The sequence below is a fragment of the Epinephelus moara genome, chromosome 15 (genome assembly GCF_006386435.1).
Source record: "Epinephelus moara isolate mb chromosome 15, YSFRI_EMoa_1.0, whole genome shotgun sequence".
NCBI classification, from domain to species: domain Eukaryota; kingdom Metazoa; phylum Chordata; class Actinopteri; order Perciformes; family Serranidae; genus Epinephelus; species Epinephelus moara.
Genome location: NC_065520.1, coordinates 9,739,055 through 9,761,846, shown reverse-complemented (window position 1 = coordinate 9,761,846; position 22,792 = coordinate 9,739,055). Strand labels below are relative to the sequence as shown.

At 43.7% G+C, this 22,792-nt stretch overlaps 2 protein-coding genes across 15 annotated transcripts in view; one reads left to right on the top strand and one right to left on the bottom strand.

The window, feature by feature from the left end:
* Positions 1-4,843, bottom strand: part of zranb3 (zinc finger, RAN-binding domain containing 3) — an 87,776-nt gene extending 82,933 nt beyond the window's left edge. Inside the window, exons 1-2 of one of the 3 annotated variants that reach the window (XM_050063039.1) lie at positions 4,703-4,843; positions 2,366-2,568 (exon numbers count right to left, since the gene is read on the bottom strand). In XM_050063039.1, the coding sequence (XP_049918996.1) occupies positions 2,366-2,511 (146 nt within the window). In that variant the 5' untranslated portion in view covers positions 2,512-2,568; positions 4,703-4,843. Of the gene's footprint in view, positions 1-2,365; positions 2,569-2,868; positions 2,890-4,349; positions 4,398-4,702 lie in introns of those variants that run through there. The other 2 variants (XM_050063040.1, XM_050063041.1) reach the window with 2 other exon arrangements.
* The window catches only part of LOC126401666 (R3H domain-containing protein 1-like), a 55,968-nt gene continuing 37,324 nt past the window's right edge, over positions 4,149-22,792 (top strand). For 9 of the 12 annotated variants that reach the window (XM_050063033.1, XM_050063031.1, XM_050063032.1 and 6 more), the window contains exons 1-3: positions 5,030-5,163; positions 13,244-13,403; positions 19,488-19,686. In XM_050063033.1, the coding sequence (XP_049918990.1) occupies positions 19,528-19,686 (159 nt within the window). In that variant the 5' untranslated portion in view covers positions 5,030-5,163; positions 13,244-13,403; positions 19,488-19,527. Of the gene's footprint in view, positions 4,280-5,029; positions 5,164-6,400; positions 6,464-8,344; positions 8,526-13,243; positions 13,404-19,487; positions 19,687-22,792 lie in introns of those variants that run through there. The other 3 variants (XM_050063028.1, XM_050063029.1, XM_050063027.1) reach the window with 3 other exon arrangements.

Sequence of the window (22,792 nt, the reverse complement as noted above, 5' to 3'; positions counted from 1 at the left end):
GAAACACAAATCTGACAGACACTGTAAAGATGAGCAACTGAGGAGACAAGGAATTGCGGGCCCTCCTTGTCCTCACAAAGAGGCCATTAACTGTCAGATGACGGGGACGGTGAAGAACAAGCCAACTTACGAGAGAATTGCCCTCCCTCCCACGTCACTGGTTACGTCACACACTGAGCTACACATTTTGTTACTTGCTCACGCCCCCCATTGCCCCGAAAAAGGCACATTCTGTATAAACAAAAGTAGGTAGGCGGCATTTTGCTGCACTCCCAGATTTTGTTTTTATACTGCCAATGCTGAAAAAAGACTGATTGGGCTTTCCTGCAAATTTGCACAGTTCCTATCTAAAAAGGGCTATAGTCTATATATGAAGACAATTTCTGGGTTTGTCACATGATGTCACTGAGCACAAAGAGACTTTTTCCCATCGACTTAAATTGCGAAAGAGAAACCTGTAAATCAGTGGATGCATTTTTTTGAGTGTCACAGCCCCGGCAAAATTACTAATTTCACTGTCAGGATTTGATCTATTCAGTCAGTTAACATTTCAAAAGTCTAGAAGAGCCGCACAATTAAATAATTTAATCCCATTTTAAATAAGCAGACGGCTAAAGTGGAAGCTGCTTAGCTCGCAAAAGTCTGTGGTGTGACTGTTGTATGAACCCAATGATGCGAAAGATCCATGTAATTAAGGGTTATTTTACACCAGAGTCGGTGATTGTAACCATAATGGTTTTGGTGAGTTTTACATTGTTTCTGTCGAGTTTAAATGAAGCGAGTTTTATGATGAGTTAACAAGGCAATTAAGCTAAAGTTAGTTTCAGTGTGGCGAAAGAGAGAAACTTGGAATGGTGTACGGTTGTATTTTTCCATTTAATAAGGAAAACAGGTGTAGGATAGGCCAAAATGGAGATCTCAAACTTGTGAGTGTGACTCACTTCATGGACCCACGGATGTGTGGTCAAATGACCAAAGCAAACAGTTCAATGTCCTTTCTATCCATTCTATTTCTATGACTTGAACAATGTGAAACCTACTGTAGCAGATATGGCAGGGTTGTAAATGACAGCAAAAGTTCATGGTCATTATGGGCTGTCGACAAAAGCCCTCCCCCAAACAGTGATCGTCCAATCATGCTTTGTAACCGTAGCGAGGCAGAATATAGGTATTATATATATGTGTTGGGATATGTAGGTGAAGAAATAAACCAGCATCATGTGCTCTCTCTGCTTCCAGGCTTCCTCCACCCATAACGTCTTGTGCTACTGTCACTTCTGCTCGTCTCCAGAGAGCAGCACTGCCCGCGCTGCTCTCCCTGTCACATTGATGCCAATTGACTGAGGTAGCTGTCCACACAGTGCAGCAAGAGCCAATTGACTTCTGACCCACCCGTGTAACAAAGCAGTGCCTCCCAGTGTTCCTGAATCAATATGGCCGCTCCGCATCACAGCAGCGGCGCTCAGATTGGCTCCCCCTGTGCTGACCTTCCCGAGAACCCGAGCGTACATCGACTGGTCGGGGAGGAGGAAGTGCTGGTCCGTTCCTGCAGCTAATGCTCAACACAGCCAAACACTTACAGACTTAAGGGCAACAGCGACAAACTTCACATGGCCTGGTAATTGTTTTCAAAGGATACAACCTGGACTCTATCTGACCTTTTGATTTTGAATAAATTCACATACATTCTTAACTTTTTACTTGCTTCCTGAGACATCATAATGTAATGTAGCAGTGCTGCCTATTTTAAACCGTGCTGTCTTATTAAATATCACACTGATGCAGCATTAGAGACAAAATTTGTTTAAAAGTTTTGCTGTGAACGATGAACGTAAGCTGGAAATCTTTATCAGTAAGAAGTGAAAAATCGAAACACATCAGTGACTGACTTTTTTGAAACACCTTGCTTTGCCCTGTAATTGGTGGTGACCAATGTATGAAGCTGCTGAGTGAAGATACAAGAATCTACTTGTATTCTTCTATGAAATGCTCAGACAAAAGATCCAAGCTGAAAGCATCTTCATAGCAATAAATCAATATTTACACACTGCAGAAGTGGAGTGGAGGGTAGGGCTGCAAACACTGGATGGCATAAACCCAGAGGGGGTTATCAGATATCTGTTGTTCAAAAAATGAACAACAAATCTACTTATCGTAGGGGGACATTTAGCTGACAAATCAATGTTTCTCCTTGTCATGTTATTACTGACATGCAAGATGCAAGTTGACCTTTAGTATTCATGAGCATTGCTCCAATATCAAAGATGTTTCTTAACATAGAAGTTAACATAAAAAACTTTTAAAAATGAAAAATTACACTCAGTGATTTACAAACGATAAAGCTGTGACGTTGCCGACTGCTTACCGTCCATTCTTGGATAGAGCAAACTCCACTCCCTCCCTTTGGAAAGGCATCAGGCGCTGCAGGAGCTTGTGAGGAAGGCCTGACAGTTGCTGTGACCATCTTGTATCACAGCGAGAGGTCTGTAGGCCATTATCATCCATTTCCATTCGTAAGTCCTCATCAGTTTCTCGGCCCTTGCTCAGTCAGCCGGCTCTGATTTTAGGCTGGAAAGAAGAAACACTGGTAAACCGTGTTGTATATCTGATGCAGATTAAGACATTATTATTCTATTAGATATTAGAGAGCACATTTAATTCCCATGTTGTTTGCTAATATAAACATGTTTTATAACAATGGTAAGAAGCTTTTCTCTGCTGCCTCCTAGCACTGACAGGAGTGCCATTATTAGAAGCTGGATGACGCAGTACAGTGGACAAAGACAGCCTGCATTTTAGATGAGAAGGTATAAGTTGCCTGTCTCAGCTGCCCACAGTTGCAGCAGCATCTGTTCTGTGTTGCCTCACCTGCTGCTGTCCTGGTCAATCCAGGCAGACGCCTCTGCCTACACATGTAATTACAGTGGGGAAGTGTACACCAACAACCCTACAAAATCACTGTGTCTAAAAAAGTAACAGTTTCCTGTAAGGGCAGTGTTGTCCAGACAGAAGTCAGAGAGCAGGCTGTGTTTGTGGTGGATGGCAAACATCACGGGTTTTTTTATGTGTGTGTTTAATATGATGTACTTATTACATCAAAATTATTATCTTGGATGTCAATTGTGATAATAATAATAATAGTAATAATAATACTCTGAAAGAACAACAAGCACAAATTAAATTTGATAATTGAATGATTAATTTCCCACCAGACCCACAGAAATATGGATATCCTCCCTGTATTTCTGTGGTGTTGGAATAATCAGAAAAATTAGTTCCCGATTGCAAGGATTCACGTGACACCTCCTAATGTGGAACGACATCTGTTAAGTCTGCCAAAATGTTGAGATGATGTCATATATGTCGAAACATGGAGCATGGAAGTAAATGTTCGATTTATGGCATAGACTGTAAAAAAAGATGGATGACATGACCGCCCCCCAAAAGTGAAGCCAAAACATCTCGATCGACTCCCCATGGCTGGCAGCAGTATTGGTCATAACCCCGCCCCCTCTATGTTAGTGGATGGGACATGTTTGTACCATTAATGGTTTCTGCCAATTGGTGTGCTTGCGATTAATGGCTCTGCTCGTGATTGGGTCAGATGCATGATTGGGTGGGAACTTGCTACTGCAGAGATTGCAACTGTGCAGACTCTGGCTCCAAATGACTTCACCAGTGCAAGATGGCAGCAGCCGTATTTAAGATATTTTGGCTTCATATCTGTACACTGGAGACGTGTTGTCCATCTTTATAAACAGTCTAGGGTTTATGGTAATAAACTTTTCATTAATTCACCTACTGTGTGTCAATTTTTTGCTGGCATGTGTTTATAATAAGGTATTAGATTGTAACCATGAGTTGCTGTCCACCTAGAGTGACCTATATTTGTGAGAAAAGTCATTTAGTAGCGTTAACTCTGATAACAAGTCGGTTATTACAATAATTTACCAGTTTTGGGGAAGGTGCTGGTGCAGCAATAAATCTGGGATAAAATCACTTTGTAACTGTACCACCATGTTGTTTAAATGCTCTGATGAATAAAATGAACACATCTGATTTGACCAGGATGTTTCCTAGTTATTTCTCAAAGCTCATGACACTCCAAAACCGGATGAACGACGTCCCAACACGGGAAAGGAGACCATCCGACAAGCACCTGAACGCATCATCTGATCTGGAGGCTAGTATCTTGCAGTATGCTAGCTAAAGTTATGTATCGAGTTAAAACTTAATTTTATCAGCGATATATTAGAGGACCTAAAGTAAAACTTGCCAGGTAAGGTGCCGACAACAATTCACTACACAATTAAGAATGCAAACATAAAAGTTGGAGTGACTTATACCACCTGAAGAAGTCAGGATCCAGGACGTAGCGCGGCTAAGCTAAAGCTAGCAACATCAACCGGAAGTAAACAGATTTGCCTATAAAAATAAAAGCACCGCTGGTGCTTAAAGGCTTAAACCCATATATTTATGTTCGCATATGATGCATTTAGCTCTAGTAACCAGCTAACGTAAATGCTCTATTTTAACGTTATGTGTGTTTACATTTTTCGTTACAGTGTGCTTCTCTGCCACATGCAGCGTTGCCATGACATCGTGACTCAGGAGCAGGACTCAGTCACATAACATACATGTAAAAGTGTTGTGTTAGTGGAGCTAAATAAGAATAAACCCAGTGTATACGTGGTTTGCCTACCCTGTGAGACGGTGGGATGAAGCACAGCAGTCAAATGGTTCATGAAACAGCAGACTGAACTGAAACACTGAAAAGTTTCGCGGCAAATTCAGGGTTCACTCGGTTTATATCACCAGGCATCCGCAGCACGCAGTTGTCACTGCAACTTCCTGGCACTCTCGTGAAACAGTGTTATCACAATTCACTTTAAAGACTTGAAATAATTGTTAAAGGATAAGCGAGACAAATGACGAAACAGTCGCACAAACTGCGTGCGTGCGTATCGCTATAACGCAAATCCAGCAACGACAAGACGTGACATATTTCCAACACCCTACGTGTGTGTGTGTCTAACGTGAGGAGCTGACGCACTCTCCCAGCCTGCTGGACTCCACCGCCTCTCCTTCACTCCGCCACAAACACTATTAGCTACTTCACCCTGGGTAGAGACCACGGCTGTGCACCGATTGTAAACCAGAGCGGTAAGGCAACATCAGATATCTGCAGTATCTTGTCCAACGGGTACCGGTGTGCGGTAAAAACGTCAACCGGGCTGTTGTAATCATGTAACACGAGATAGTTAGCCGTAAACATCTCTCGTGCTAGTGCGTGACAGCACAGGGCGCCCGGTGTTTGGCCGTTTTCAGCCGTTAGCTAGCCACAGCGCCAGGTAATAATCGTTAGCTTAGCCGCGACACGACCCAACGCCAAATGTGGCTCGTAATGTTGCCTGGCTTTTCGGCTAAAACACCTCGCATGCTAACGTCGCCTCCAGTTTGTGAGCGGCCATACTTAAATTCGGCGTTCGTCCGAAAAAGCAAACAGCAGTTATTTAATAATACAGTATAATTCAATAACTTTACGGCCTGGTTCGGCTGTTTCTCTCCCGGTAATATGCGGCAACGGACAGTGTGTACTCGGGTTAACGGTTAGCTTTATCAATAAACTGAGCTGTAATTAAGCTGTTGGGTTGTTAACGTTAATGTTTTATAAGCCGAATTTTAGCTACATATATGAATAATCAGATTTCAACGTCACCTGTTGTCCGGTGTTTGCTGTTTTTCCCCGAAACATAAAAATGACCAAATTTGCAATGGAGTCTGGTGCTGCGAGCTCGCTGTGGAATAGCGAGGAAAATAGCAGTAAAGTTACATTGCCCCAAGTGATTAATGAAATCAAATGCATTTCCTGTCGACTGATTCTCCACACCTTCCTCTGTATTCTCATTTGAAGTATAATCTCTTATCAATGTGGTATACATGTTTGTCAATGAGATATTTTCTTGGTTAATTGAAGCACAGAAAAAGTAGTCCCAAGCTAATTAATCAAGCCAACATATCAATAAATGGCATATAACGTCCTCTGAGGCTTGTCTTACAACTGAATTGCAGTGTAGTTTTGCAGGTTATCAACCAGAAGCGTTCTCAGAAAAAAAACCATTTATATAGCAATATAGTTCCTTACATTGACATATAGGCTACTGTTGTTTAGCAAACTTCAATTACTGTAGTCAGAGAGTACAAAGGTGGACAGCAAAGCTTGATTTGAATTAAATCTTACACCTAATGACTCATTTTGGTGCTCATGTAATACAAAAAGGGTACCCACTATAATTGCAATGCACAATGATCACCTCACAGACTTGGTAGAAATGGCACTGAAAGCTTACAAGTTGCCACCACTGAGGCTGAGCATCATGATACTATCATTTTCATGAAGGTACCAGCGGAGCCTGGTGGGTGGAGAGTGGATGCTGGCTCTGTCCCTCCGGCTGCTGTTTCAGTGAGTGGAGGAAAATGATGTGTTAATCTTTGCAGGGGCTGGCAACTGTGCTGTCCAGTGATATATTGTGTGTTGCGTGTAATCTGTCATTGCTTATTTAGAAGTTCTCAATCATGTTACGTCTATGCTAGAGTGATTTTTAGATAAATATCAAAATCTTTCTTCACCTGCTGGGAGAAAAAAAGTGGATTAGGTAATAAATCACAGCTCAAATGCTCTCTTGTGATTGTCTACCACTGTGGTTCACCCCTCCAGTGCTTAAAATAAATGCTAATAATTGCTTGCCATAACTGTTTCACCCGCCGCAGCTCAGGCCGCGCTGCAGCCGCCACTCTGTTGACCATTCATTACGCAGGTTAGGGCATATTTGGAGCTGATGACATTATCAGATATTGAGGTTGAGGATGCTGTGTAATAGCTTTCTCCAAAGATGTGTCCCAGTGACTAAATAATTCATCGCCTTCCAGGGGGGGAAATCTCTCTTTCCTATAATATTTGGTCTGGGCCATTAAATAATTCATCCGCCCATCCATAAATAGTTTGTTCAATTGGTGACCTTTTCGTGGGATTAAGGAAGCACAATAATAAATTCTTCAGAGACCTGGCATAACGAATGGTACAATTATGAGGCAGGATTGGATCGGATCGGTTGTCGCAGCCTGGTGTTGGTTGCTAAGTGACAGCAGGAACTTTTCCGCCCACTGTGTTTGCTGTTAAAGTCTGAGTGACTGAAAGGACAAAAACAATCACATTATGGCAGTCTAGACTTCGGCTGCGCACAGGACCTGTTTGTGACTTGCCGTGTCTTTGACAGCTTGTCATTCACTTAGTGATGAAAGTGCTTCATGAAGTCGATTATTTCCAGAGCTCAATTATCACTCCTTTCCTTGCTATCTTCATCGTGTGTGCAGAGGAGACAGAATACTTGATGTTTAATGAAATAAACAAGCCAAGTGAATTCTGGCGGAGGCTGTGATCCCTTATTGTTATTCCTATTAAATCCTCTTAAGTCACAAAAGGCAGATTGAAATGAAATAGAGGAGGTTAGGGGTGCGGTTTGATCATGCACAAGCTCTTCCTCCTTAGTCAGTGTATTGTTTTCCAGCTGATCCACCAATAAGCTTATCTGAGATTTGCCTAAAGCTGAATGTTTTATTGCAGTGTTTTACTCTTCCTTTTCAGTAATGGGTGGTATTTCAGGTGGCGGCGGTCTCTGAGTCTGTGGGATTAGCCGTAGCCTTGTCTTCTTGTGTGAAAAGCAGGGTGCCAGCTTTAATGGGAAGGTAGCCCAGTGAACAGCTCGGCCTCTCAGCGGCCAGCGCCTCCCCATCGACTCTCCACCTGGTCTTTGAGCACCTAGCTGGCCGCAGACATGTCGATCCTGTCCCCTATCCTCTCCTCTCCTTCTCCTGCGCTTTCTTTTCGCCTCCTCTGTGCTCCTTTCTTCGCCTTTTCTTTCTTACGGCTCTACCACCCGCCCTCCCGTTCTCTCATCTTCCTCTCAGTCTCCTTCCATCTATCCCATGTCCCTGGCTGCCCTTTCCTCCTCCTCCTCCTCCTCCTCCTCCTCCTCCTCCTCCTCTCACCCCCGCCTCCATCCTAAAGCAGAGTAGCTAATGAAGAGCCCCATTTAGCCAGTGACTTTGGTTCAGTCGGCGTTCCGTAGCGCCGGCTTGCCTCGGCTGCCGTGACTGGCTGTTGAGGCTCTGACATCACACAGGGGCCAGCTGTTGATTTGGCGCTGTCTCCAAGGCTGGCTGGCTTGATGGGTTGTGGCAGGTAGACTTGTGCTCGCACAGCACTCTCCCTCCCTCCCTCCCTCCCTCCCTCCCTTTCTCTCCCTCTCTCTCTTTTTGTGACACCCACTCACCCTCTCCCTTTACACTCCCCTCTCCCCATCTTACACTCTCACTCAGTCGAGCGAGCGAACAGGAGGCAGCAGGCTGCCGAGGAGCGAGCTGGGAGGCGACTCCAGCCTCCTCTCCAGCAAATTGTGCCTCCTGTACAATGGAAACTAAACGGTTGAGTAGCAGAAGGGATGGAGGGCAGAGCTGCCGGGCAGGTAGGTCCTGCAGCTTCGAGCCATCTCACACGCTTTTCTGATTTCCTAATTTCTTGTTTGTTATTTTGTTGCTGCTTTTTCAACATTTGATTTCCGCCTAATGTGACCGCCTCTTCTATTCAGTGCTGCTTTAAAAAAAAACATGTTAATCCACGAGAAAATCTCTTCCGCACCAGCTTTTCTGTGTCTTTTATCATAGCATGGCAGCAAGTCAGCAAGCAAGTGTGCATTCTTTCTCTTTGGCTTGTTAAACTCGGCGCAACACGAGATTCGGTGTGCTGTCAGTGCTGTGTTACTCAGTGAGCTGAGCCAGAGCTTTCCAAATCTCCTCGCCAGTTTGCCAATGCTGCTTCTGCTTTTCATTACGAGGATAATTAACCAAGATCAGCCAATAAGAGGCTTCGCTCTGCATTGTTCTCCAGCCAAGCTCATCCCCTCTCTCCCCTGTTTGTTCTGCAGGTGTTGTCTGCAAATGGACTTTTAATGAGTCTGGCGGACTTTTTGAGTTATTCTCCTCTCATAAGGCTCCATAGATTAAAACTGCTAGACTTGCATGTTAGTTTTCTGTGTTTATTGTTTCTCCTCTAATTGCCTAGATTGATATTCCCTGGAAGCTCTCCTATGGGATAGGTAATGGATTACCTACATGCTCTGCTGTGGATTTAATTTATTAATGCTGGCTGACTGCGCCTCTGCTCCGTCGCACCACGCTCTCACCGCCTTATGCGACCTGGAGGCAGAGCAAGAAGCGCAATTAGAGGCTCATTTGTGCCTGTTTATGTTTTTTCAGTTAATTCAGTCTGAGCTATTACAGGCAGTTCCTTAAACTGACACTGCCTCAGTCGCCCCAGAAATTGAGGCAAGCAGTGTATGAAAGTGCTATAATTTCATAAGCTTTACACTAATCGTTTTCTGGTCCAATTATATAGCTCCCCTGTCAGTGCTTTCCTTGCTTTGCAATTAGCAGAAATGGCTAGAAAATGGGAGATTAGTTACTCAGTTTAGCAAAACGCTGAAATCAATTTTATTGCAGCGCCATGAGTGTGAACCAGCATTAGTAACCTAATTAACTGTTTATTTGATGTCTGATTTTATCAGCCAGGGTGCATGTCCTGCGCTCTGCCGAAGCCGATTTATTCTAAATCCATCTTTTTGTTATTGTGTTTGGAAGTCGGCAATTAACTGCACAGCTTTAAAATGTGTGGCTGCACTTGCTTTGATTCCTGTGGTTGAAATGTACAATTTTAGAAACCAGCCATGCACGAGTGGTAATTCTTACTCGGATATGGCGAGCAGGTGACACAAAGCCCTCAGACATGGCATCACCTTTGTATCTGAGCCTCTGCTTTTGTTTCACCATGCTCCACTGAATAGAGCTCTGTTTAGTATTCTACATCTCTGCAGACAATATCCCAGCTGTTTGGCAGCGCTCCTACCGTTGTCCTTTTTATGTGACACTTGCAAAAGCTCATCAGCGGCAATAAAGCGTGAATTATTTTTCAGCTCGTAATCTGCAGCCGCACGCAGCTCAGACGCTTAGAAGTCATCGGTGGATTTTCTTTCGCGGTCACACAGAAGAAGCCTGCGAAGGTGATGGCTTGTTCTTTTCCGCCCCGCTGTTTGACTCATCTCCTCGTTCTCTGCCGAGAATAGAGCCAGGGATGGAGTAGCAGATAGAGGGAGGGATTGAGGGTCCTTCACCTCCAGTTGAGCTGGTTTTAGCCCAGACAAGAGCCCTGATCCACGCAGAGCCGGGCAGAACAGAGCAGAGCGGAGGTGTGGGAGGGAAAGGTCAGCCTTTGCAAGAGCGAGGCAGGTGTGTGTTTGTGCTTGTGTGAAGGGGAAGGAAAATAAGTATACTGGAGTGTGTTTGCTTGCCTGTTCCTGTGTGCGCGTGCCACCACCAGTAGGCTGTTGTGCGCTTCACAGTGATTGAAAAATTTCTCATTAGCTTGCCATCGAACGTAATTGTCCGTGAGAGTATTCTTTCAAGAGCCTGGTGTATGATTAACTCAGCTCAGTTAACAGCCACCCTCATGACCCCACTGTGGGTTTTTTGAGTATTAATTTCCATCAAGAATATATGTGCAGGAGAGAATGTGTGTTTGCATATGTGGCTACACCATTCCAGCTGTTATCGTCTGATTAAATCATTGTTTTTATTGTCATCCTTGATTTGTATGACAATTATTTCTGTTTCCTGCATTGTAATTGAGCACGTCTGCATTTTAATACGTCGATGCATGTGATTGAGTGCAGATGGGCAGGTTTGATGCATTGGTGTGAGTGTGAGTTTGGCTGATATGCCGTGGGGCATGGCGATAAAGGTGGTGTGAAGGGGCGGTGTGACACTGAACGATGCCTGAGGGAGCCTCTTTAAGGTTGCTGTGCTCTGCGGCGACTGTAATACCAATGAACCACTCCCTGTCAGCTCCGGCGCAATACTGGAGGACGCACAGACGGCAGGCGGAGTGTCTCTACAAGTTCACTGCTGCGTGTGTGTGGGAGTGTGTGTGCATGCATTTTGCGGAGCTAAGGTGTGTTAGAATTTGCTGAGCACCAATCGAGCGGTGATGCTTCCCTGTGCCTGTCAAAACGTTTTTTTATTTTATTTTTTATTTTTGGGGTGTGTGCATTGTTTGCGCCATTAGCATTCATGAGACCGTCTCCACCACACTGCACACACACACACACACACACACACACACACACAGGCTCAGTGTGAAGTCCTGAAGCCCGCTCAGCAGCTCTGGTCATAAAACCTGGAGCGCCTATGGCCAGACTCAGCCGCACCGCTGTCAGAGCAACTTTTACACTCTGCGTGTGTGCATGTGTGATAGCTGCAGGACCAGCGCTGAATTACAGAGCAGGGCTCCACATTCTTCCATTTCAGGCATTTAGCTGGCGCTTCCTTTCGCAGCAGCTTGAATTGGCACTTCTTTTGCGAGCGAGAAGGGCAAAATCTTGAGCCACAGCACCAGAATGATACACGCCAGAATAAGCACAGAAGGGGTGCTGGGTGCATTCAGGAAGAGATAAGAGGCACAAGGTTAGAGATAAGAGTATCTCGGAACAAGGGGAAAAAGACATTTGGAGATGACCAAGAGACTTAATAGATTGCAGGCTACAAACTGCGTATAGTGGGTTGTGTTCTCTCCAGATGTAAGTAATTATTTAAAGGACATCAACATTGATAAATGGATACTGCCTCGGGCCTCACACTCGTCCGTCTGCCAATGCCAGGGAGAAACGCTACGGGCTGAATGGGCGAAAATGTCACTTAGAAAAGCTAATATTCAGATTTCCCTCACTCGCATCATATCACTGTGTATGAGATCACATTTCTACCAAATATAATGACAATCATGGAGTCTTCTCACAGTTCAGGTCACTCTTTATAACACTCACAGTATTCGTGGTTTGGCTATTCGAACAAAAGCAATGCACCAAATGGCGACTCCTCCCACCCATCATCATCATCTCAGTCTGCCGCTCGGGCTGCAGGCTGAGGTGTCACAAGAAGGAAGATTATAAAGTGAGCAGGGATTCCACTTGACCTTTTTGGCCGGCACGGGGGGGTCTCACCACCAAGACCATGTTGGGAGCAGCCGCCAGACCTTGGCACCGCCGGGTGCCAGAGTCAATGTGGCACCTCGCCCGCTCACTGAGACGGAGATTAGGGAGAGGAGGGAGAGGCCGAGAGGAACGCAGGGAGGCATTGAGAAGCAGGAGCAAGGAGCAGCTCTATGTATTGTTGTGTAGAGCTGAAACATAATTGATTGATGGGTTAGTCATTGGACAGAAAATGAATTGGCATCCATTTTGATAACTTATGAATTGTGTATTTTGGTTCCATTGTAAACTGGTTTGGGTTTTGGACTGCTGGTCACCTTGGGCGTTAGGATATTATGATGTGCACTAGTCAATATTTTGTGGCACTCTATAGACCACATAAATAATGGGTTAAAGAACTAAACAATCAGCATATCAATCAATGGATGGAAACAATAGTTAGTTGCAGCCCCAGTCTGATGTTTATCATCCTAATTTGGCAACTGCGACCAACTGCAACCAATAAAGTTGAGCAATAATGTCACATTTTCACAATGTAGAGGAGGAACATGGCTAATTAAGGCAGCAATTCAGCAGACCAGTGAAGGGAAGCGCGCTGTAAAATACTGATTTAGTACAAAAGCAGGAAATCACAAAAGACTCTTTCTGCAATATTATGTCAATATTTTTCAGCGCTGTTGTTGTTGCCGTTTTCAGATGTCTGCCCTGCCCCACCAGTGTCACCCTGTAGTTCAGCAAGAAAGGAATTTGCTGGAAAATAGAGATTGTACGCTAGACGATTTGAAATTTATGTGCCACCAAATGGCAGAGGATTTTCAGCTGAGAAATGCTATCTTCCCCCCGCTGCTCTCTGAATTCCTAATGCTTGGTTTTTACGAGGTTGGCAGGGGTGCCTTCTCCTGTTGCCTCCGCCGCACTCCCATCTCGGTGCTCATCAATTATTTATGGCGCATCGGCACGCACAGGCCCAGAAATACACACTCAAACCACATTTTTACTTTTTGCTCCGACACACAAATATTTCAGTTTGCTGACGTCCTGGCTGCTGTCAGTCCGTGCGACCTCGGTGTCAACGCTGCTCCCAACCCCTGACCTCCATCACCTCTAACGCCACAGCGCTAACCCCGTGCCTCTCTTGGTTGCAGGTCAGCAGGGGTCATGAGGGTGTCAGAGGCCCCGGTTGCTGTTCAGAGCAGCTGAAGCAGACATGGGCAAAGAAGTCTCGAATGGCATCGGTAGGCTCAGCCTCATCGACTTCACCAGCCACATCCTCCTTCGCCACAACCACCACTGGCTACGCAACAAGTACGTCTCCTTTTCATTTCTGTTTGACTAGAATAGTCAGTCAGGGGATGGGATACATGTTCTGGGGATCTTAATGCTATAAAAGTCAGGTTCCAGAAAATCTGCTACTGTTCCGTCAGTCTTAGAGGAGGGTTCATCACGTTAAACAATTGGTGGCGCTAAATCTCCAGTTGGGTGCCATTAAACCACTGCAGAAGAAGATGGTGCAACAAGATGACGTAATGAGCAGAGTCAGTCAAACTATTTGTATGTCATATGTCAAATATGTTTGTGTTAACAGTCTTTAGCCAACATTCATTTCCTTTTTACCTACACAATAAAACACATTTATTCACATATAGAGTACTGTAGTCCTAAAACCTAGAAATGAGTTAGCATGTTTACACTTCAGGTTCCTTTTCCTCAGTGTCAAGAGGTTTAGATGCATGAAATAAGATCTGTGGTCAACACAAGCTTAAGAGATTATTTATATTTTGTTCTACGACACAGTATATGTCAGTTAATACCCAAATTATACATGTTTTTTTACAAGTGGTTAAATAAGTCATCATTATGTCATCATGCCAAACACAACTCACAGTTTTACACTTCCTTTAGCCTAACGCCTAGCATTTTACGTCCGGTGATTGCTTACATCCAGAGCTTATTTTCTGTAATAATCCAAAATCCAATGGAAGAATCCCATTGGGTTTTTGTCAAGGTCGGCCTACAATAAAGCGTCATCCCTGCAGCCCTCTATTGACTCACCAGTCATCATTTCCATTGAAACATGAAGAATAAACATTATGCAATTTCCTGTTATTCTGACATAATACTCTTGTTATGCTCTAATCTTATTCCCCAACGGAACTGCTGTACTGTAAATGGATTAACCATATCTATAAGCAATGTCACATAATTGGTTGAGTTGTTGTAGTGCATACATTGTCCCAAATGCTTCCAACAAAGCTCAAACCCAGAGAAATCTGGTATTTTGATTAAGGACACTGTCTGTGTCATTTGGTCGGCAACATTTGTCAGTTGTGTCATATCCCCTTTGCGCATGCATCGTCTCTCATTAATTAACTTTTTATCCAGTTTAAAGCATTTAACAGTGAAGTTTTTGAGCCTTGGTCGTTTCTGACTATTTATTTTAAACGGATGAAGAATTTTAGTCATCAGATGTCTGGATCTTAAGTTATCAAAGCAACAAGCTGAGCAAATGCCAGCAGCAGCTCTGCTCCAGCCCCTGCTGTGCCAAACTGTGTCAGAGGAACACTGATTTGTATGTCAAACTGCTTTTTTCAGTTTTTAAATCACCGGGTCCACTTATTATGGAGAGGAGGAGACCTCTGCGGATCATTCGGCTCCCAGTAAAAACCTCCTGAGCATCTGGATCTTAAGTTATCAGAGAAAAAAGTTTAGCACACATTAGCAGGAGCTGGGCTAGCGGCACCTTGTGTGATGAGCAGAATAACATCAGAGAAACACTGACTGTTAACATGAAACTGCTTTATTTAGTGTTTTTCTGGTTATAATTACCTGGTCCGTGGAGAGGAACTGACCTCTGCAGATAATTCAACCTCCTGAGCGATGAATTCTGAATGAATCCTAACCAGGATTCGATTAAGAGACCCCTAGCGGCAGAAAAGTACCTATTGTACATTTAATCTCAGACAGCCAAGCTTTAAATTTTAAACTCAACAAACTTCAGTCAAACATTTGTTAATCTCAGACCTAATGGGATGCTTTGGTGCAGTGTTAAAAAATATTTTTAAAGTACTGACGTGATACGTGATTGGTTGTGGCTAACTCCTGCTCGACTATTACAGCATGAAAGCAAGTGGCTGCCATTACACTGACCAAATAATCCAGTATGACATTACAATATTAAGGGAGCCTTAAATATACAGAGAAGAAGAATATGGTGATGTCTGTTTTCAGTCTCGCTCATAAGAGACTAATTTGCTACTCCTTAAATTCCCAGACGTTTCCTTAATATAACACCAAGGATCAAATGATGATCTATATTACTTATGCAGTCAAAACATCAGGGATTCTAAACAGGCTCACAGTGCAATTACCTCAGCCGTGAGAGACGAGACGGCGAAATTCCAATGCATCAAAGTCTGAAGCCAAATTTAGTCCAACACTCCAGTCCCATGATAAAATGTGTTTGGAAGAATGAATGATTCGGTGAGGGACAAAATAGCTATCCATCACAAGACTGGCTCTTGAAAATATCTGCCCAATATTGCAAATCTTCAACAGAGCGACTCAAGAGACTTCACTCATCAAAATGTCAGCAACAGACGCTAAATATTCAAAGGCGTGCACGGCACTCTGGAGTATTAAGCTGTTTTCCTTCAGAATGTAAAAATAATGTAAAGCAGCAGCCGGCGTTGCTTTTGTCAAACCTCTGACAGGTCATTGAAATTCAACATCCGACTCTCCAGTGCCCGGCTACGTTTTAGCTAACCTCCTAGCCCCGCTCAGCATCGGGTTAGCGGTCCATTTGCCTGGCAGAAGAGCTCAGGAGAGCAGCGGACCTCACTAGAAGTCAATTACTCTGACATAGAGGAATTGGATGCCGCCTTTTAAAAGAGAGCGGCTCCCGCTCGCTGTCTCAGCTCTTTTGGGACGGAGATAAACAATCAAGTCTCAGCCAGCCGCTTTGCTGCTCAGCGATCAGATAGGAAAATGGCTCTGATCACTGCCGGGCAAATAGGTTGATGCCCCCGCTGATTGGTGAAGGCTGGAACACACACGCAGCCAGTCACGTACACACTCAAGCACAGAGTAGGTGCTGTCATGTGTGGATCCAGTTTTGATGTGCAAAGTGAATTTGATGAGCCCGTTTCTAATTAACCTATTAATCATAGCTCTCATGTACCAGATGTCTGCCCTCCCTTCTTGTGCCGATGCGTGTGTCTGTGTGTGCGTGTTTCACTGCATGGGGCCTGGCTGCATAATTAGGGCATACCAGCAGGATGAACTCGCACCATGACTTCAACATAGGGAGGTCATGGCATTACACAGTTGTATCATGCAAAGGACTATAGGTGCAGAAGCAGCTGAGGTTCCAAGATCGGCAATAATGTACTTGTTTTATTTTAATTCTGCCAAATAATTCTGACTTCAACCCAAAAAGTCTCCATGTTTTATGCACAATGTTGAAACTAGAGTCATTAAATTAACCAAAATCTGGAGCATGATTTGCATGCTCGAGCTGTTCCCGAACAATATACACACTCTGGTTTTCAGGGCTAGAATCGGGATATGGACATTTCACCTTCATGGCTTCCTGTTTTTTGGTTGACTACACACAAAAATATAATTAGAGACTTTGCCTTTGGGACATTAATCAAATAAAAACACAATTAGTAATGTACCTTCAATTTTGTTGACAAATTTTTTGCTGAGAATCCATTTTTAATATCATGTATACCTGTTTAATAGCACATTATGTTTGATTCAGCATAATTATGTCATTGACATATCGCACAGTGTCATTGACATGACCTTGATAATTCTTTAACCTCGATACTGCCCTTTGTGTTAACGTTAACGTTTGCTGACAAAAGAAAGCAGCAGGGTTTTCCTGAACATTACAAGACTGGAGCGCAGCGAGTCTCCAATTTTTTTCCTACTTCCCCGAGTCCAAAGAAACACAAAACAAAAACTTTAGAGATGGCACAGTGTAGCCTAGCGGTAGCCTGCAGCTACACAATTGGAGTGGAAGACTCACAGTCCTTGTAGACCTAAGCTTGCTAACCCGTGGCAGTGAGCCAAAAAGTTTGTTGTTTGTAGTTTTATTTTCCAACAATTTCATCTTCTACTCCGAAATCCACCAGCAAACTGTCTGGCTTCTCAGCCGTCCATCCCCAGGAGCCGACTGTAACTAGGTGCAAGAGGCATCACTTGGTTTTGTATATGTTAGCCTCAAACTGAGTTTTGGGCTACTCTTTTGAAGGGTAAACTTTGTTGTAATTATTTCTGAGACAATATATTGTCCAATAAAAGCAGTTATGCAACACACTCCTCACTTAGTCAATGTTCAACAGCTTTCAAACTTAATCTTTGCAATTGGTGGTGCTCCAAAAAAAGGTTGGGTGTGTCTCATGCAGTAAAAACTCGACCCTCTGCGCCTCCTTCAAACACTTTCAAACATCGATGTCAAAGGTTTATTATTTTTGTGGGCCCAAGTGGGGACAGACGCTGTAATCTGAAGCTGTCGGATCTCACAGGAGCAAACAGTCCTCCTGCTGTGTCTTGTCCAATCACGTCCATTGTCTGAAGCTGAACAGCTGCGGAGCTGTGAGACAGCACAGACAGACAGTAAGGAGTGACTGATGACCACAGACTGTGCTGATGACACAAACCGCCTCCTTCCCCCTCCTCCTGCCTGCTCCTTCCCAGACCCTTTTCACAGCGCACATTGAGTTTGAGTTGTCAAACACAGATGTAACTAATAACATTAATAATGGCTGAATCCCATTTAGATACGGAGCCATCAGTAATGTTATTAGTTACACCTGTGTTGCTGCTGCTGCTGCTGCTGCTGCTGCTGCTGCTGCTGCTGCTGCTGCTGCTCTAAATGTCTGCCGTGAAAACATTTGTTAGGCTGCTGTGTGGAAATTAGCATCTTTACAATCACTGTTATTACTGCGGCAGTGTTGTAGCTTCCTCTTTCAAAATAAAACCCGCAAGAAAACCTGAGACAAAGCACACAGTCATCACTGAACAACAACACGGAGGAAGAGCAGGTGCTTTGCTGTGGGCCTGATTTAACGATGCAGTGTGAACAAGTAAGTTTTATTTACGATTTTTACTTCTAATCCGCCTCATATATACATTGTATATTACAATTTGGTGGGTTTTTTTAAAATAATGCAGGTGTGTTTATTGCATTTATTGATTATTTCATTGTGTCCTGCTGTGCATTATTCACACATAGTTTAAAATGGGTTTTGTATCAATAACATAATGATGATAAACTGTTTCTCTTACACAGTGTAGAGGAGAAGGATGAGGACAATGACCAGAGGCCTCCACAGCTATTGGACACACTCCATATTCTCTATCTTTTTTTTTCTGAAATAATGTATCTGCTCCAACTAGTGAAACGTTATTATTATGTTGGTGTACGTGTACAGTTACTTTGGTTTATGCTTTTTTAAAAATGTGAGGAGCACGTATGAAACTGCTGCTAATATGAGAATATTTCAGGTTGCAAATTTGTGCATTAAATAATAAAAGCCTTTTAAAAAGCCTGACTAGTACAGGATTTTTAAAGCTGATACTACTTTGATTGTCTCCAAATAATGCGATCATAGAAACAATTTAATGCAGCTTGATGCATAAAAATCCAAAGAAAGTAAATATCCAAAATTAAATAAAAAAATATATTTTCTTCCATTACTTTTTATTAAGACATTAGGAGTAAGTTAGAACATGCATATGATGCACAGGTTTAAGTCTGTTACGCTTTATCATCCAATTGGGTCAGCCCAGAATTCTGTTTAGGGAAAAGAAAACTTGCAGGTCTGATCCTGGGTGTTTGATGATAAATACATTAACATGAAATAAGAGTAATTTAATTTAACTGAATCATTTGAACAGCGTATGGTTATCCTAGGATTTGCGCTTTGGCTCAAGCCGTCGAACTTGTGTTGGGGTGGTCAGGTCATGGAATTTATTGGTCATATGTGCGGGTGGTGGGGTGGGTACGCTACTACACATTGCAGTTCTAGTTCAGGAGTAGGTTTTGAAAATTACACCATGCTGGACGATGGTTTAGCCAGAACGAACGTACAGCCTGGTCTAAGAAAATTTTTACAGTCGATTATAATGTCGAGAATGAGGTTATACATTTCTGAAGAGGAATCACAGTGTATCCAAGTATTGTCCCTATGATGTACATCCCTGGAATAAAAACGTTTAGAACACATTTTATTTGTGCATCCTATTATTAAATGCTCTGAAACTGAAATAAAAGCCTGTGCAGCCTCTCATTCCAACATGTAACCAACATGAATTTTTATAACCACGTGATAATTTTTGGTTATTTTTTTTAATTCTCATTGACGGATTTGTCTCTTTCAGGTTCTCTGTATTTGCCAGCATCTCCCAGTAAGACTTTGCAATGAGAATGTCCGATACAGTCGACACTGAAACGATGAAGGTTTCCGAGGCCGCCGACACGTCGCCATCTCCAAAAGACAACGCCACCAAGTCTGAGGTCACTGACCAGAGCCAGAGCAGCAGAGACGAACACAGCAGCAACAATAAGAGGGACGCACAGGTAAAGAACTGAATGACCCTAAAAATACACCAGTGACACCTATTTCCTATGAACCTCCAACTGGTATTGTATAAACTGAATGATTGAAACTGACTTTTTGCCACAAAGTGCACAGACAGTCTTTTTTTTTAACATTCACTCAACCCGTCACATAGTCGTCTAATCATGGAGGTTAGAGGTGTCAGCAGCCTGACCGGACCCAGAGTGATTCTCACTTTTCTTCCACACTCATCTCCATGAAAATTCAGTAACAGTCAACGTCAAACACCAACTGCCCTGGGGATCTCCTGTCACCTGCGGCATTCGAGATGACTTACCCTCCTGCTTCAGCAGGAAAAATTATTCCTGAAAAGCATCATCTGCACAGACTGAAAAAAATAATGTGGGACTTGACTCTGCCATGGCTGGTCAGAGTGAGACTCTTCACCACTCAAAATTTCCGAGTATGGAAAAGATCATTTGGTTGTGGAAACTCGTGAGTCTCATGTATCCTCCATGGAGACATTAAAGCAATGGATCTACTGGGGATTCAGGGCAACTGAGATCACTCTCAAATAAACTGCTAATTAATTAGGTCTCTATGCCATTGCAACAAATGTGCTTTGGGACTGCAGAAAATTTGCACTTGTTAATTTGGCTTTAAAGTGAGAATGGTGCAGACTGGTTTGTGCTCACAAATGGCAAAAAATGATGCGAGATCTCTTCGAGTGTGGTCAAGGAAACAAAATCCAGGAAAGGAGAAGGATTGACTCTTTGGCTGCAGCCTAAAAATAGGATTCAGGCCAATCTGGCCTTGTGGTTGGAGGCAGGCAGAGTGAGGGAGTCAGGCAGGCAGATAATCTGGAGCTCAAATCCTGGCTTATCTACCAACTTCCTGTGTCTATGTTACCCCGAGGAACAGAATGACACCAGCATGGGGGAGCTGCAGGGGTGAGAGGAGGGGACGCGGGAGGGAGAGGGAGGGAGAGATGGGCTGAGAGGTTGTAGGAACGAGGGATCAAGGAGAGGAGGAAGGTGAAAAAGCATGAGAGAGACAGTGTTGAGAAGTGAAGGGCAGGAAAATAGAAATGAAGCATGAAGATGGAAGTCGCAGTAATATAAAGTTAAAGCTGTTTGGAACAGGCAGAGACAAAAATATCACAATCTTCCTCTTGGAAATATAAAGTTGACTTCTTTAGCAATAAAACGCACCATTGCTCAATTCAATACACTCAGGGGTTTTGTTGCTACAGCTTTACTTGCTCTGCTATGACCAGTAGATTATGGCGGCTGATGTCAGCTACGTTTTGAAAGATATTGCTGTGTAACTGACTGTATAAATCAGTCTGTTGACTTTATGACACTTCCCCTCTTGTCCTAATGATGACGTCCGGTGTTTCCCCCAAGGTTGACTGCTTAGGCCGCCACACCAAAGTCCCTTTTCAAATTAAACACTTTGAAGTTTCTTTAAATATTTAACAGTAAGCCTACTTTCCAATGTCCAGATACTTTTCCAGATGTTACTCCTCTTATTTCCATCTTCCAAAACATTGTTGAAGAAGACCAGGAACAATTACAGGGAGCTGACTGAATGAAAAGTAAAAGTAACAGTTAGTCCCTGATAGTGTAACACTGACAGGATAGTGGCATCTGTCAGGGATAGAGAGCCAAAGTCCATCTTATGCTTCATGTAATGTTGTAATGCTGTGTGGCTGAATGTTGCAGATCGATTGATGGATGGATGTCATGATATTGTTGGTTGAAATTTGTTGGTACTTACTCATGAAAGCAGACATTTTTTTCTTTTACAGGAGGAGAACATGATTTGATTTTGATAAAAGAATAGTTCAGTGACAAGAGAGATACCACTCCCATGTCCGTATGCTAAATCTAAAGCTACCGCCACCTGCTGATTAACTTATCTTAGCATAAAGACTGGAAGACAAGAGATTGGTGTCAATCTTCTCATCAAGTGTATCTCTCAAAATGTCGAATTATTCCTTAAAGCGACTCACTCAAGAGAGTCTTGTGAAATGAAGGGAAAATCAATGTGCCTTTGTCCTGTAGTTGCCACTTGTGACCACAGTGGCCGCTGTTTCCCTAAAATATAGTAGCATTCTCCCCATTTTTAATGAGACATAAATTCCTTGGTGTTGTATGAAGTCACCACATTTCTACATTTAAAACAAGTTTTTTATAACACTGATTTGAAACAGTGTTTGGTGAGAAATCTTGTCCTCAGTTTGAACCACCTAAAGCTAAACTCTGTCCCTCTCCCTCCACATCTCACTTTAAATTGACTTTGCATGTATCCCTGCCACCTCTGATTTTTTTCATGACCTCTCCAAATGTAGAATGCAAAGTATCCAGCTTCTTACTTCTCCCTCTACCCCTTTTCCTAAAACTCACCCTGGCATAATTATTCTGTGGTCACAGGATATGCCAAGATATGCTGACGGCACTGAAGCCCCTGACCTTTCTGCTCGTAATTTCCAGCAGCAGAGGAGGTGAAGCTAATTCTGTCGTTCTGTGTCAGGGCGCCGCTTAAATGCCTGAAATGTTCATTGTGGGAGAAATAGAGGAGGTAGGGAACTGGGGTATGAAACGGGGGAGGGGGCGGGAGGTAGGTGTAACATGGAAAAGCATTCCAACAGAGGAAAAGCAGGGGGCGGGGGGGTGAGAGACTGGGTGACTTTGCCACCATCTGCCTCCAGCTCTCCGGCTCTGTCCTCTGCGGCAGGACAGGTGGCTGGTGGCCGCCCTACTTCTGCTGACTTCAGCCCTTTCCCTCTCCCCCTTTCCCATTCCTTTATCTCCTGCCGGCATTGTTCATTCCCCACCGGCCCCACGCCGCTCAATTAGCTGGTGTAGCGGTGCGCTCACAGTCCCAGCCCTCTCCTCCCCCCTCCCCACTCCTCCTCTCCTCCATCCACATCCATATTACCTGATATAGAAAGGGGTGCGGCAGGTCACAGGCATCGGAGATGGGTGAACAGCGGCCCATTTCAATTTTTTATAGGTGTTATTTGGCCCTCGAGCTCAATGAGGGAGGGGAGGGGTTGTCCTTTTGATTTCAAAGGACAGGTGGGAAGGACAGAGCGGCATGTGTGCACATGTGTGTGTGGAC